General features: G+C 48.8%; 1 protein-coding gene across 3 annotated transcripts in view; it reads left to right on the top strand.

Moving 5' to 3' along the window:
• Positions 1–201: 201 nt before the first annotated feature.
• Positions 202–16976, top strand: part of KIRREL2 (kirre like nephrin family adhesion molecule 2) — a 61382-nt gene continuing 44607 nt past the window's right edge. For all 3 annotated transcript variants that reach the window (XM_053398375.1, XM_053398377.1, XM_053398376.1), the window contains exon 1: positions 202–699. In XM_053398375.1, coding sequence (XP_053254350.1) covers positions 630–699 — 70 coding nt within the window. In that variant the 5' untranslated portion in view covers positions 202–629. The remainder of the gene's footprint in view (positions 700–16976) is intronic.

The raw sequence follows: 16976 nt of genomic DNA on the forward strand, positions 1-16976 counted from the left end.
ACCCATGCCCGCCCGCCCGCGAGCGAGCGAGCGAGCGAACCAGCAAGCCAGCCACCGCTAGCCAGCGAGCGGTTTCTGAATGCGAGCGTGTGATATATATTTTTTTTTCTTAATGAGTGCAGCTTCCCAGGCAGCCAATCCGGAGCCGCGGTGGGCGTGGCCATGCTCTACCCTTGCTGAATGAGCAGGAGCTCCCTGGAGGTGGACGGCTACAGTGTGGAAGTAGCTGGGGAGCTGGCGAGTCCTGCAGGAGGGGCAGGAGAGCGCGAGGAAGGCAGGAAGGGAGAAGGGAGAAAGTGGTCCGGTCCCTCCCCGCTTTCCTTTCCTTTTTTATTTTAAGGAGATGAGCTTCGGGATTTTCCTTGCAACTTCAAAAATCCCTCCTCCTCCCCCAACATCCTCCACTTTTGCTTTAAACCATCCCAGTCCCAGGCACCAAGGTCACGGTAGACGCCCCCTCTCTTAAAAGCAGGAAAGAACCCGCAACTGTTGGAATCCTCCAGACCCGGGTCAGCCTCGCTGAGGAATTCGAAGGCGGACACGGGAGAAGGGCGGTCGTGTGAAAGGGAGGCTCCTGCAGTGAGACCCATCCCCGCTGAAGCGCCCATTCCCACCAGCACCCACCCTCGATGCCACCCACCATGAGGACGGCGCTCCTGCTGACCTGGACCGTATCCCTGAGTTACTTTGCAGACCCAGGTATGAACTGCAACTGCTTTATATTTGTCAAACTTCCTTCTGATGGAGACGCGTGGGGTGTGTGTGAGGGGGGAGGAATCTCCCAGTCTGCCAGCCTTAAGGGGACCCCCCCCTAAAAAAGACACCCCACCCACTGACGCTAAACTTAAGACTTAAAAAAAAATTGAACTGGTCCAACTCTTTCACGAAAGATACCAGGCTATATATTATTAGGATTGGGACCGGGCTGAGAGTGCGGGGAGGTTGCTCTGTTTCTGGCTACAAGGGGGGGGGGACAAGGAGCAGTGCCTCAGGACACCTGGGTTCTATTCCTGACTCTGGGGGAGATCATGGGGCTTAATGGTTTGAGCAGAGGAACGGAGGCGGCCGGCTGGGACCTTCCTTGAGGAATGGGTTGGGACTCGGAACTGCTGGGGCGGGTGTTTTTTCTTTCCTGGGGTGGGTGGGGGGCTCATCCGGACTGTGCCAGTGATTCTTGAGTACGCATGTATGTATGACCTTGAGGAGAAGTCGCCTTTGTACCACTGCCTTTGCCGCTCCCTCTTATCTGCGGGGGTGAACTTAAGCAAATAACCTCTGGTGCAGCCAGCAACGAAGTGAGTGGGTCCTTCCCCCCTTCTATGGGGGGGGGTATTACCCCCCACACACCCTCGTTAAAACCACGCGTTGCAGTGTCATCTCAGGGAGGGATTATTATTTTTTGCGCGCGGGGTATGTGTGTGAGAATAATTATTCTAATTTTTCCCTGTGGGAGTAGGAGGGCGACCATCGCCCTGCCTGATTCCCTGAAGTCTTCTTCTCCGCGGGGGCGTGCTTGGGGTTAGGGTTGATCTTTGAGTTCCCTTCCACCCGCAGACTCCCTCTCGTGGTTAACCTTGAACGGCTAAATCTCAAGCGAGCTCGGTTCGCACGCCGACCAGCGCCCCCCTCCCACCCACTCCCCCTTCCCTCCCCCACAGTGCTGCAACCCCAGCACCCACACCTCGTTGTCATTCAGGTGCGGCTTTATTATTTAGCAAGCATACGCGATCAGTCTTGAAGGGGGCGGGGGGGGGGAGGAAGAGGAGCGCGGAACCTCTGAACTCCCCCCTCCCCTTCTGAATCTGGGTAAGCCTCGCCTGGCACTGGTGTGCTTCTCCCCATCCCACCCCCATCCCGCAGCACCTTTACTTTTAATATGATTTAATTTCTCCCCCTCCCCTTCCTGTCTTGTAATTTCTACCAGAGGTTCAGGTTTTGGGGGGGGGGGTGTTTCAGGAGGCCTGGCAAGTTCAATGCTAACCCTTCTCTATTCAGAAGTCCTATTGAGTTCATTGGACGCTTGCGCCCAGGTAAGCGGAATTTAGGATAAATTCCAGAAATACCAAACTCTGGTTATTGTGGATGCGTAAGTGGAAACTTGGGGGGGGGCCCTCTGCAGATGCCCAGAGTTGTGCCTCTCGCCTCTCACCTCCCTCAACTGGCATTGGTGTCTAGGGAAAGAGTTCTGTGATTGAGTCATGTAGGGAATGTGGGAAGGTGGTTGGCTAGTTAACCTGCCAATCAGCTTCAGTCTCTGGATATGAGATTTCTTTGCCTAGATTTGGGGTCAGCCCCTCCATAGGCTGCACCCCCTACATGCACAGGAGCAGGCCTAGCTGGAGACTTCATATGCATCATATACATTTAAAGCAATCCCCCCCCCCAAAAAAAGAATTTTGGGAATTGTAGTTTTAAGAGTCCTGTGAATTGTAGCTCTGGATGAGTAAACTACAGCTGCCAGTGTGGTCTTTGGGTGGTGGAAATGTGCTTTAAATGTATGGTGTTTAGGCAGCCTATGGCATGTTGGAGCCTGAGGTGGGAGGGGGGCAGAATCCAAAGAGCACTCTTCTCTCCACACCCTGTCCCCACTGGCATGTAGCGCCATGCGCTGGGAAAGTTTGCATGTGCACACACACACACACCCCATGGAAAGAAGCAGGTTCTGCATATTAAGATATAGCATGGTTCCATCTCAGTGGGGTTTGTGCGGTGCAGCGGACAGGCCTGGTGGATTGTGGGTTAGGCATCTGCCTGCGTTCTGCTGTGCCTCCCTTAAGGGCATCATACACACACACACACACACACACACACACCCCTCTCCCATTGGCCTGCTGCAACATGGGAAGCCTGCCTCCAAGCAGGGCACCCCAGGGTCATCCTGGCAGTGGGTCACTGGGAGGAGCCACCTGGGCCAGTGGGCAGCTGTGGTTGTGCCTCCTCCAATGTAGAAATGAAATCCTGTTAAATGGCTCTGCTGTTCGGCCAGGACGAGCTCTCCTCCAGTCGCAGTGCAGTGATGGGGGAAGGTGCACCTGCTGAACTTCTCCCTGACAGCTCTTAAAGGCACAGGAGCAGTTTCATTTGGAGAGGACCAGAAGCTGCCTTATGCAGAATTGCACCAATGGTCTGCCTATAAGCTCAGTATGGTCCATACCAACCCTGGCAGCGCCTCTCCAGGGTTTCGGACAGCGGCCTCTCCCAGTCCTAGCTAGAGATGCTGAGGACTGAACCCAGGGCCTCATGAGTACAAAGCAAAAACGGGACTCTACCACCGATGCAAGGAGTTGAATGTGTCTTCCTTTGGGCCTGGCAACCCTCCGGAGTTGGCCGGGTTCTCTTGGCTCATCTGCTGTCAGATGCCTTCAGTGGCAGCGATGGGAGTGCAGAGCGGCGCCCCCAGGGCAGGGTTTGGGGGTGTCGGGGATGCGTGGGTTGCGGAGGTGTCGAGGGGATAAGTGAGTTCACACTTGCACGCCTGGCTTAGCCTCTGCCCCCTGGCTACAAGTTCCCTTTGCAGTAACGCTAATGATTCCTGAGTGGTTGTGGCGCTCTTTTCCCCCCATGGCGCCTGCTCTTCGCTGGCGTTGAATCAACCTCTGCACAAGGGTGGGGAGGGAGCCGGGGACGGGGGGGCAGTGTCTAATGATGATGTGTCTTGAGCCAGCAGCCAGAGGCAGCAGCCGGAACATGGGAGACTAAGATTCAGGGCGGGGGAGTTTAAGGACAGAAACAGGATTTCAAACGGTCGCGTTAGGGCAGCTGAACACTTCTCCCTAGAAAATGAATTTCCCTGTGGCACTAATGCATGGGGTGGAAAGTTAACAGCCACTGCAGTCCTTGCACTGTGATTTATGACGGGGAACCTGTGAGCATCCCCTGATGCCGTACTACAACTCCCAACACCCCCTGACCATTGGCCATACTGGCCATGGGCCAATGCATATAAGCACCTGGGGGATACTTACTCCATGCACAAGATGGTCTCACCGGTGATGCTAGAGAACACCAGCCTATTGTAACTGGGGCCTTCAACATCCAAGCCAAGGCTCTCTTATCTGGGCTGCCTCAGGAGGACTCTGCGGCTGCCATGGGACTGTCTTGGAGACCCTGTAGGCATCCAGATGTTGGCAGATGATCATTGGTTATGCTGACTGGAGCTGATGGGAGTTGGAGTTCAACAACAGCTGGAAGACCACAGCTTCCTCCTCATCTCTTTACCAACAGAATTTGGTTCAGTTAACTTTAAAAACAAAAAAACCACATCCCTACTGTTCCTGTCTTCATTTCCCACAACAGGTTCGGTGTTTGCAGGAGACCGAGGAAGCAACCTGCAAAGTAGGTTGTTGTCTGTGATGGTGTGTGCAGTGATGCACTTAATTTCCAAGGAGCTGTTTTTCGTTTCCCCCCACTCATTCTCTGACATTGCAATGTCCTTATAAACTCCGACTTTTTTTCCAGCGCTGGAACCTCTCTTTAACATGGATCTCCAACACGGAACCCCTTTCTAGGTCTGATGTCCTCCTTTGCCGCATTTTTTTCTCCCCCCTTAATCTCTTTCACCTTCTCTAAAGGCAAAAGTCCCTCAGTTGCTTCCCCCCAAGCCCCAGATAAAACAAAGGCTCCATCACTGACACAACCCAGTACACCAGGGATGGCCATGTTGGACTACAACTCCCATCATCCCTGACCGTCAGCCATGCTGGCTGGGGTTGATGGGCGTCGGAGTCCTAACCCGCATCACACCATTTGAAGGCTATTGGTCTTTGTCAATGTTTGTTGGTTTGTCCCATACTTCCTGCCTTCATCAAGGACCTACCACATATCTGGACCAACACTAAGTACTACATTTGGCAAAAGATCCTAAGAAATGTTTGGAGGAAATCTTGTTTTCAGCCCAGGGACCACTTTCCTCAGAGGCAACCTTTCAGGGGCCACTTGGCCGAGGTGGGCACTCAAAGGAAGACACAGAGCAAGGCTGGTCAGGGGTGTGGCCTTGAGTGGGTGGGTGTGGCTGTGAAGGGCAAAGGGGCGTGGCCTGAGGAATAGTCCTATATGTGGACAGAGGCCTTGAGGATGATGTTTGAGTTTCTCCTCTATTTTATGGTGTACTTTTTTGTCAAGGGTAACAATGGGTTGGTGAGATCAGGTTCAAGGGGGGTACAAAAATCGCAACTCTCCACTCTGCTTGGGAGTGGCTAGGTGCCCACCCACCTGTTTGCACATTCTCCTTGCCAAGGGTTCAAGGGACAAGCAGGGGACGCCCATACAGCTCGTTGCCAAGGGCACAAGGGAGCCTAGGTATGCTTCTGCTCTTGGTTCCCATAAGGACCTGGCTATGGCTTTGCAGTTGTGACCTCCACGCTCCCCTTCATTGTAGGGGAAGGTCTGTCATTGCGGAGACTGTGCCTTTTGCAGGAGCTGCTTTTCTCTCCATCAAGGAACCCCTGGCAAGCTGCTGTGGAACCCCAGAGTTCTTTGGAATATATTTTGAAAAGCACTGTTCTATTTTAGTAACATAGAATAAGGCAGACTCTTCCCCCCCCCGACACACGCACACACACTTTCCCTCTTTTTCTTTAGTTTAAACAAAGCTTTCAAAGAGCACACAATTCTCCACCAAGCCAAAGGTGTTCCAAGCTGGCAAAAAAAAAAAAATGGTATTGTGCGTCCCTGTTCTGTCCTTGCTTTAAAAAAAAAAAGCATCTGATCTGAAATAGTCGTAATGAACCTGCTATTGTCAAACATTCACAGCTTCTGCCCATCTAAGGCTGCTTTTCTCTCTTCCCGCCCCCCCTCCCCTCCTTCCTCTGTGCTTCAGGGTTCTGTTTGGTGTTCCAGCAGCACAAATAAATAAATAAATGCATTTCCAGCTGGCTCCCAGAATTCTAGAAAAAGGGATAATTTTCCCTCTTAAACCTTCAAAAAAAATTATTTTTATTTTTTTTTAAAAAAAAATGCAGCCATCTCATTGAGAAGCTGTGTGACTGAAATTTGGCAGGAGCAAAAGCTGGCCTGGGGGATGTGCCTTCTGTTGTCTCTGTGGAAATCCACTCAAATTTGCAGTGATCTCAAGTTGGCAAAGTTGCAACGAGTGCATTTATCTGAATACTAATGCTGAGCCTTGCCTGTATTAAGTTATGCAAATGACTACCCCCTCCGCCTATCAGTGACACAGAGCTGGGAGGTGGGGTGGGTGGGAGGAATGGCTGGTCGGCAGCCCCCAGCAGTGGTGGGGGTGGGGTGGGAGAGGAGGAGGAGGAGGAGGAGGAGGAGGAAGAAGAGAAGGCTGCCTTGGTAAGGCTGACAAAACAATTATAACTGATGCATTGATCAACTAAAAATAAGCCTTGCCGTAATTCAAGGTGATCTTTAGAGTATCTCGGAGGAAACTTAACATGGTGCGGCTTCTTTCCCCCTCTCTGGGTGAAATGACAAATCGTTGAAGTGCTGGGAAACCTGCTTAGCCAGAGAGCTGCAGAGAGCGGGCAGGAGGGGTGGAGTGGGGGCCACGTGGTCGTCCACATGCCGTCAGACGCCAACTTCCGAACCATTGGGCATGCTGGCTTGAGCCAGCAGGAATGGAAGGGCTTCAGGTTGGCCGTATCTGGTATGCACAATGCATGCATATACAGTGGTAGCTCGGGTTACATACGCTTCAGGTTACATACGCTTCAGGTTACACACAGTCTTTCTCAACCTGTGGGTCCCCAGATGTTGTTGGACTACAACTCCCATCACCCCAAACTAGAAAGCCCAGAGCTCAGGGATGATGGGAGTTGTAGTCCAACAACATCTGGGGACCCACAGGTTGAGAACCACTGGTACAGAATCCGCTAACCCAGAAATAATACCTCGGGTTAAGAACTTTGCTTCAGGATGAGAACAGAAATTGCGTGGTGGCAGCAGGAGGCCCCATTAGCTAAAGTGGTGCTTCAGGTTAAGAACAGTTTCAGGTTAAGAACGGACATCCGGAATGAATTAAGTTCTTAACCCGAGGTACCTCTGTATATATATTTGCATACATTAAACTTCTGCAGGTCAAAGGGGCAAAAATGCATAGTTAAATCTAGTCCTATGATCCACTGGAAAACACCAAGTCCTTCAAGCCTTCGCCATTTCACCAGGCCCTGTCTGCAAACATTTAAGCCGGTCTTTTTAACCCTATGGGGTTAAGCACACTTTTATACTTTAAAAAGAAGAAGTGATTTTTCCCATGAGGCTGAATCCGTCACTCGTTACCTGTTTCCACACTTGCACAAGACGGGTTACGGGAATTGGAAAATGGACACCATCCTGTCCGTAGTTTGGGCCATAAGAACTGAACAAATGCACTGAATGATGGGTTGCATCTAGAGCCCATGGGCTTAACAAGAAGAGAGAGAGACTTCTATGCTGATGTGTTCTTTGTTGTGGAATGCTATTTGCTTCAATCACTTTGCATCTGTCCTGGGTTCATGTTGCAAAATAAAGTATTCCATGCATGTACAGACCACCACATATAGAAAAGTGTTAATAAGTTAAGTTTGGCACGGCACCAGGCAATTTGTCCCTGGCTGTTGGTGACCCAGCCGCTTAGGGGGAATCAGTGGCAGTTCTCGTCTTGCCCCTCGGCACACAAAGAAACTTGAGTATTGGAAAACCATGCTTTGCAGGAGCTTTTTGCTGGTGGGCACAGCTTGCGTTCTCCCATTTTGCTTCTCTGTTGGTTCAAGCAGGTAAAAAAAAAGCTACAGGTATGTGAGGGTTAGCGCAGGGCTGGGTATTTGTGACACCTGGCCCTCCAAATGCTCTTAGACTCCATATCCCATCAGCCCTAGGCCAAAGGTCAGGGATGAAGGGAGTCGGAGTCCAACAATAGGTTTTCCGGCCCTGAGCTAGCATCAAATTCCATCCAGAATCCTGGACTGTGGTTTGTTTTGCTAGCCAGCCTTGAACCACGATTTGCTGGCTTTACTGGTCATGGTTCATCAGGGCAAAATGCGAAGGTTTGCCCTTTTGCAGTGCCTTTATAAAGTAAGGGATAAAAGTGGGAGCCTTGAGCCTCATGCACCAGCCCATAGATCAGCAGTTCTCAACCTGTGGGTCCCCAGATGTTGTTGGACTACAACTCCCACCATCCCTGAGCTCTGGCCTTGCTAGCTAGGGGTGATGGGAGTTGTAGTTCAACAACATCTGGGGACCCACAGGTTAAGAAAGGCTGCCATAGATCATGTGCATTGTGTAAACCAGGGTTTCCCAAACGTGGATCTCCAGCTGTTTTTTGACTATAACGCCCATCATCTCTAGCTAGCAGGACCATTGGTCAGGGATGTTGGGAATTGTAGTCCCCAAACATCTGGAGACCCAAGTTTGGGAAACCCTGGTGTGAGCCAAGCTAGTTAGCTGGACAGTGTGTCCAAACACAGCCAGTGCTTGGCTGAGGATCCCCATTGCGCCTTTCCCCAAACCTTGGTGTTTTCTATGGATTATTCTGTTTACAGTTTTTGGTTTGTGTCCACCAGCCTGTTGCATTGGCACAAACCGGGGCGGGGGGTGACGGGGAGGAGGAGAAGAGTCTATAGATTTGAAAAAAGGACGCATGAAAACAAATGAACAGCTCAGTCCCATAATGAATGGGGCATAAAAGTGCCTATCTCTCCATCTCCTGTAAATACTGGCATGCTTTGTGGATGTGAGGCTGCTTACACTGTATGAAGTGGCAGTTGCTATTAAACAAAATAAAGCTCTTATTTTCTCGCGTCTCATCTTCTGTCACGAAGTAATTGTCTGCTCCCTTAATTTCCTGCGGCAGTAAACATTTTGGATTGATTTTTCCTCTCTTTTTTTAACACGTCTGGAGAGATGCTTTAAGATAGCCATTGATTATTACCAGTGAAAATTGTTGGAGGAAATAGGGAAAATTGAATTTTCTCGGGGAGAAAAGACACAGAAGCCTTCAAAAACTGCAGTTATTACATGCTTGATGGCCACTAGATAGATTGGCAGGCTCCCAAAGATTTTGTCACTGCTGAACATATTTCATGGGGAAGAGAGGATTCAAAGAGCCGTGTGACTCTTCTCCTGCAGTTATTGCTCCTTCCAGAGCCAGGACTTAACTTGATGTATTGGTTTCGCCCTAGAACCTGGGGGTTTTTGTGCTTTTTTACTGCCAGAGCCCAGCCCCAGAACACGTGGAGCTGTAGAATAATGGATGTATCTGCTGTAAAATGAGGACGCTGTTCTCAAGACATTGTTTTCTCCTCTTGCCATGGTGGGGCAGGGCTGTGGTTCAGTGGTAGAGCATGCACCACCTATGCAGATGGTCCAGATTCAATCCCCAGCATCTCCAGGTAGAACTGGGAGAAACACTGGTCTGAAATCCTGGAGAGCCACCAACAGGGTAGACAGTACTGAGCTTGATGAAGCAATTCTGTAACAAGCCAGTTCATCTGTTGTTGAATTCAGGCTCCCATCAGCCCCATTCAGCATGAGCAATGGGTCAAGGTTGAAGGAGGCTGTAGTCTGGAAGACCATGTCATATCTGCAAGAGAAGTGGAACACAATGATCTGCCCCATAAGCTGGCTTCCATGGTGGTAGACAGCCTGCTGCCATCCAGATGTTGTGGACTGCAACACTCGTTCTCCAGGGTTATTGGCCAGACTGGCTATGCCTCATGGGAGTTGCAGTCCACAACTAGAGGCCACCGTGTCTGGCCGCCCCAATGTCCAATACAGTGGTACCTCGGGTTACATACACTTCAGGTTACAGACTCCATTAACCCAGAAATAGTGCTTCAGGTTAAAAACTTTGCTTCAGGATGAGAACAGAAATTGTGCTCCGGTGGCACAGCAGCAGCAGGAGGCCCCATTAGCTAAAGTGGTGCTTCAGGTTAAGAACAGTTTCAGGTTAAGAACGGACCTCTGGAACGAATTAAGTACTTAACCCGAGGTACCACTGTACATTGTTCAGCTGTGGTTTGTTACATGTTACGCACCTCAAGGACCTTCAGACAGCTTGAACAAGAGCAGAATCAGCTTTTGTCCTTTTGTGTTTACACCCTCCGCTTGTAGTGGTGCAATGCTCTCTCTTTCTTGGTGTGTCATAATGGGTATGAGTCCAGAACAACCTGGGATTTGGCTGCCACTGCAAAAATCAGTGTTTTGATTCCCTATGTTCTGTAGCACTTGGCCCACATGCAGCTTTGGTACTATATAAATTTTCTAGACCTCATGGTTGTGGTATGAAGTTGGGAAATGTGCAGCTGATGTTTGCTGAAGGCCTTGAAAACCAGAAGACTGAACTGGGTGGGGAACCCCAGAAACCCATCTCCCTATGGGCATAGCCAAGATTTATTTTGGGGGGCAGGTATTGTTAGAGGCAGGCAGAACCGAGTTATCTGTGATACAAGTGGTCAATTAAGTATTTTTATTTATTTGCTTGATTTAGGGGGGCAGCTGCCCCCCTGGCTACACCCATGCAGCTTCCCACTCCATAGGTGGGGTTTTTTGTTTTTCATTAAAGGTAAGTGTAGCTTCAATGCATCCATAAATTAGGACAATCTTTACAGGATGTTATCGTGGCTTAATAAGCCAATAATCTATTAATGCCTGTGCATTCAGCTCCTTCTTTCCCCCCATTGTAGCACAAGGAACCTAACCAGGACCTTTTCCGGTTTGTCCTGAACTGGAAACCTGTGGTTACCAAATTCAGAACAAAGCTGGATATGAATCCATGGGGCTAGTTCCTTTACATCCTGTCTTTTTTGGAACAAACTTCGCAAACCCTTTTTAGTTAAGAGTCTTCCTGATTTAATCACAGTTGGTCCAAAGGTAAGAGAGCACAGGGGCTCTGTTGGGGAATAGGCTAGGTAATATTTCAGCTAACAAACCTGAGATATTGTCCATACCGCACAAAGTCTCCAGCTGTAACTGTATCGCTTCACGAACACTATCTCAAGTGCAAAAACGCGTACAAAAAAATGATGGCCGGGACTGATGGAAGCTGGGCTTCGACAACATCTGGAAGGCAGCAGGTTTGGGAAGCCTGCTTTTCTGTTACGGTAACCCTGGAGAAACAATATAAACTTTCAGAAGTGCCCATCTGTGATCTTCCAGTTGTGGTTGGACGACCATTGGCCATGCTGCCTGAGGCTGATGAGAAGTGGAGTCTGGCAACATCTGGTGGGTCACAGGATTCCCGCCCCTGGTCTTCCTTGCTTCCCCTTCTGCCTGGAACTGCTTCCCCAAACACCTTTGTGGTGCTGTTTCTCTCTTCCGCCTACCCTTCAAATCCTTCATCAAAGGCCAGCTTCTCTGGGACGCATTTAGCCCAGCCTCTTCCCTTAGTCCTCACCCCCTACTGCAGATATAGCCTATGCAGTGGCCTCCAGATGCTAGTGGCTTACAACTCCCATTATCCTTCAGCATTGGCCAGGCTGATGGGAGATGGAGTTCCGCAACTGTATTATATCATTTCCCACCCCACCTTTGCCTACTCTCCACCTGTTATGTACTGAAATTCTCACCCTGGGCCAGCAGGTGGATGCTGTAGATAGTTTTCACTCAGGTCCACATATGCAAATAAGGAATTGAAAGTGACGTTCAGTGATTGGATAGTTACAGAAAGTTGTTACTGTTGCCTTGTAGTTGAGCTCTGTATAAGCAGGTTGGCTGAACCCTTCAGTTCAGTTTTGTTCTGGCCTGTGAATAAACAAGAGCTGTTTGAAGAATCGCTGTGTCGTCTGATATGTTCACCCACAACTTAACACCACCTTTCAGCAGTATCTGGAGGGTCACCACATTTGCTGCCCCCCTGCATTATGACAACGAGGCTCCCCTTTTTCAGTCACAAAAATAAAATAATAATAATAATAATAATAATAATAATAATAATAATAATAATAAATTTATTATTTATACCCCACCCATCTGGCTGGGGTTCCCCAACCACTCTGGGCGGCTGCGAACAGAATAAAAAAAGATAAAACATCAGACATTAAAAACTTCCCTAAACAGGGCTGCCTTCAGATGTCTTCTACAAGTCAGGTAGTTGTTTATTACCTTTACATCTGATGGGAGGGCATTCCACAGGCCAGGTGCCACTACTGAGAAGGCCCTCTGCCTGGTTCCCTGTAACCTCACTTCTTACAGTGAGGGAACTGCCAGAAGGCCCTTGGAGCTGGACCTCAGTTAAAACCCTTCTCAACAGAATAAAAACAAACAGACAAGTGGAGCGTTGGGTGCCACAATTTAGGGAGGGGGTTGCCAAGCTGGAACTTGTGCAGAGCAGGGCAACCAAGATCATCAAGGATCTGGAAACCAAGCCTTATGAGGAATGGTTGAAGGAGGTGGGTTAGTTTGGCCTGGAAAAGAAGAGACCCAAGTGGGCTGTCACATGGGAGAGGAAACAAGCTTGTTTTCTCTGCTCTGGAGGGGAGGACTCAGACCAATGGATTTAAGTTACAAGAAAGTAGATTCGGACTAAACACCAGAGCTCTTTGACAGTGAAGCAGACTCTATCAGAAGGTGGTGGACTCTCCTCCTTTAGAGGTTTCTAAGCAGAGGTTGGATGGCCATCTGTCATGGATGCTTTAGCTGAGATTCCTGATTGCACTGGGTTAGACTAGGTGAATTCTATGATTCTCTATTCTGTTTCTGGGTCTGTCATTTGTTCTGCTTCTAATGTTCAGGTGGGAGTAGCGGTGCTTGCATTGCCAAAACAGTGCCATGCAAGAGGGAGGTATGGGCAGGCTTGTGGGAACCACAGAATTTGTAGAAATACCCCCCAAATCAGAAAAAAATTGATGGCTGGGGGAAAACAGAAGGGGGAGGCGAACCCCAAAACAGACCAGTTGTAGACTACATGTGTGCAGCGGCCACAGAATTCTGGCAGGGTCAGAGGGGGAATGGGATGGAATATCCTGGAGGGGGAATGTGGCTGGCTGGCTGGAACAGGATCACTCCGCACTGCAACACTTTGTTGCTGGTCCTACTTGTAGGTATTCAATTTGCCTCCCCAACACACCCAGCAAGCCCACGTTTGGATTGGATTTGGATTTGGATTTGATATCAAATGGCATTGGTGGTGCTGTCATGATTCGTGAAGCTACGTAACTCATTAAGACACTGTTGTCTGCCATATTTTTGAAGTGTATATCCTTTAAAGACCGGGTACATGAATCACGAGAGCCGCATTTAAAGTGCAGTGCTGGTTGCGCATGATCTGCGGAGGGAGCGCATCAGAATGTGCCAGATAATTCCCCAGGTGGTTAGTGACATCTATATGCAAATATAGATGGATGTACATCCTGCAATCTGTTACATGCCACTGCCTCTTGGCAAAAGAAAAAAGAAAAAAAGAAAAATCCTTCATATACAAGGTAAAATGAAATGTGTCTGTATCATCCCAGTGCCTGAGACTTGTGGGGCAGACCATAGTGCTATCATAGGGTGAGGCTATGTAGGACACCATGGGGCTGCCAACATAAGAGATCTAACTCATAGATCTCTTGAATAATTTGCAGCAGATGAGCAAGATAATTGACTTCCCACTGTAATAACAAAAATAAGGGTCCCCCCCCCCAAACAAGGCAGCTGAGATTAAGAAAGCTTGGATTGTGGGGAAAACCAGGAGAAAACATGACTGACCTCTATTCTGGTACCTGAAACAAATTCCTGAGAATGTTCTCCAGGGGAATTCTGTTCCATAAACCTGAAGGTACATGTCTCACCAACACCCACTGCCAGCTGCTGTTTTCCACCTGGTTCCAGCTGGTGAATCTCTAGATTCCGGTGACAAATGAAGTAGATCACACAAGCCTGGTGTCTGCTTGCCCAAGTTACAGAAGACTTGCAGCCAAAATCTAGGCAGGGCCCGGGGAAGTGGTCCAGCAGGAAAAGGGCAAAGGTGACGATGTAAAGATGCAGGAATATGACAAACAACGAGGCTTTCCAGGTTTTCTCTCACGTTTTGGGCAAATTTTCCACCATGGAAAAATGAGGATCTGGGGGAAGCACTGGGAAAGAGGAGCATATTCTCTCTTTCATACCACTGTTCAAAAGCAACAGCTAGTATTTTGAAATAATATTGCTGCAAAACACCCAGGCCCAAGATTCAAATAGGTAGCAATATAAGGCTGGTTCATGGTCTTGATAGTGATGCTCACTGGCCTCAGGCCCTGAGAATGGGCTTCCCAAACTGGATACTGGGCAACCTTAACTGCACATGTTCAGAAGTCTCTGGGACAGCAAGGGAGCAGTGGAGGGATTGTGAAAAGACATGACAGGAGGCTTGGCAGTGTTCCTGATCCACGCTAGCTTTTGCCTTGAATGCAGCTCTCTTCCCACTTTCCAACTCGTGTGTCAAATGAGGGTGGCTGCTTGCACATTGCTGATAAAGACTCAATGCATCGCCAGAAAGACTGTTTTTGCATGCCATGTGCATTTGTTTGTTAATGTTAACTGCATCGATCTGCTAATTCATATGGATGGAGGCAAATTTAGAAATAACTACTATAATTTAAATCAGGGGTGGGGAACGTTTTTCGGTCTGAGTCATAGGCAGCCTTCTGGGGACCAGCCACTTGGTAGTTGTGGGCAGCAAAAGTGGGCAGAGCAATGGATGCAAATGTTCTCCTTGTATGGTAGGCTAGTTTCTGCACATACTCATGTTCCCCTCTCTCTTCGTCTACCCAGGCAAGCAAGAGGCATTAGCAGAATTTGAGGAAACATTCCAGGCAGGCAAAAAAAATTTAAGGGAGGTGTAAAGCAGGGCTAGCAAAAGGGTGTGGCCCGAGGAGAGTGGGGTGGTGGTCCAGGAAGACTCCTGGGGCCATGTTTGGCCCCTAGGCCTAAGGTTCACAACCCCTGATTTAAATAGAAATATGGCACATCTCCTCCAAGTGGGGAGGAAGAACTGACCTATGCAGTCTGCTGTCCTACACATTTTGCTGTCCTGGTGTTTCAAGGTCTCTGCTTTCCCACAGCTCAGTTGGTTAGAGCATGGTGCTGATAATGCCAAGGTTGCAAGTTCAATCCCCGTATGGGACAGCTGCATATTCCTACATTGCAAGGGGTTGGACTAGATGATCCTCAGGGTCCCTTCCAACTCTAATATTATTCTTGCCATTATTCATCTTTCAACCGGGCTTCAGCCAGACAGCTCTTCAGATAGGCATGGGAAACCTTTAGGCCACCAAACATTGCCAAACTACAACTCCCATCATCCCAGGCCGTTGGCTACGTTTGCAAGGACTGATGGGAGTTGTAGTTCGGCAACCTCTGGAGGGCCAAAGGTTCCCCACTCCTGAAATAGAGGGTTGTCCCTCTGCAAAGCAGGGCTGATGGCCAACCGACTTCAAACAGCTTTGGGAAAAGCCCTAGCAATGTTGAAGAAGTGTTAGGGTGAGGCTGCTGCCCCTCTCTTTCCCTCTCTCCACCCGGCCAGCTCAGGCTCACCTTGGTCCAGAACATTAACCAGACAGAAAAGCCCTTAAATTTGGCATGTGGCTCTGTGCTAATCTGCTCAGGAGTCCCTTATCGGGCCTCACAGCCACTTAGGCATTTCCAAAAAGGAGACGGCGCAGCCGACTTGCACTTTGTCACATCTTGAACACTTGTTGTAGCAGAAAGGGGAGAAGGTGAAAGAATTGGCAGGAGCTGCACCAAATGAATTGTCTGCCTCTCTCCCTTTCCTTTTGGGTTTTTTTTGGGGGGGGGAATGTCTGCTGGGCAGAACTGGTGGGGGATTCCTGGGCAGCAGTTTCACGGTTCCTCAACCCAACCAGCCACCATCAATTAGTGAGAAATGAAATTGCATTTTAAAGTTATGCACAGAAAGGAGAAGGGTTGGTGGAAAACTCGTGGCAGAGTGCATTGTTCTGGTTGTGCTTTCATCACTTTTGAGTCCACCAAGGCGTTGGGTGGCTGTCCGTCCTTTTATTCTACAAATGATATCTCTGGTAGGCTGCATCCTGCTCCTTTTCAGGGTGTGCGTGTCTCCTGGGGGGAAAACTACAGCATCCTCTGCGGGGCTTCTCTGTAAGGGCAGGAAGCTGGGAAACCAACCTATTGTACACCTGACTGCTGCTGGTCGTGGTTTTTTTAAAAAAAATTGAATGTAAAAGAAATCATTCTGGAAAGGTTTCTTTAAAAACAAAAGAAAGATAAAAGGGAAGACTCCCCTTAAAGACAAGATCAACAGATGCACCTGTTTCAGGCACAATGGCTGCCAGCCTCCGTTCTTGAATTCAAGCCCAGAGGAAGATATCAGAACACAATGGGGTGAAATTTGATTCAGTGCGAACCTCCCCGATTTGTACTTTCTGAAACAATAGATGAGCTGAAATGCAGCTATGCTTTGAAATCCACACCTCTCCAAAATTTGCAGCGCAGTTCTTCAGCCAAGTAATGAGTACAAAAATGCATATACGTGAGACCAAATATGCATAAAAATGCATATATTAGTGGGAAATGCCTAAAAACGTGGTGGGGGGAATATGGATAAATTTGGCATTAAAATGCCGGTGAATTTTCTGGAGGGCTTTTAAATAAAAATCAGAAACGGATGTGGAAATGACAAGAACTGAACCTGAGACTGGGAAAATGAGAAACCGAGAGACGTTGAAAATGGCAGATTCTCCCATCCATCCTCCTATGAGGTTTTTCCATATCGGGAAGCAGCTGCAGCTTAGGAAGCTGCAGAGCACAAGGCAAATGTTTAATGGAAAGAAAAGTACACCACACCAACCAGAGCGATAAAGGACGTTCAAACCTTTCTTGGCTGTGAATGAGGAAGCAGCAGCAGAAGCCTCTTTCACAGGAGCAGAAAACTTTCAAGTAGTTGGAAGAACGGTTTTGACACAGCTCATGCAAAGGAACGGAAGTATCCAGTATGCAGCACTAATTCATAGGGAAGAAAGTGGTCTGCTGCAGAGGACATGCAAACAGTGTTCTGGAGCTCTTTACACCATTCTTGGGGCCAGCCTCAACAAATGTGT

Source organism: Podarcis raffonei, chromosome 8, assembly GCF_027172205.1.
Source record: "Podarcis raffonei isolate rPodRaf1 chromosome 8, rPodRaf1.pri, whole genome shotgun sequence".
Lineage (NCBI taxonomy): Eukaryota > Metazoa > Chordata > Lepidosauria > Squamata > Lacertidae > Podarcis > Podarcis raffonei.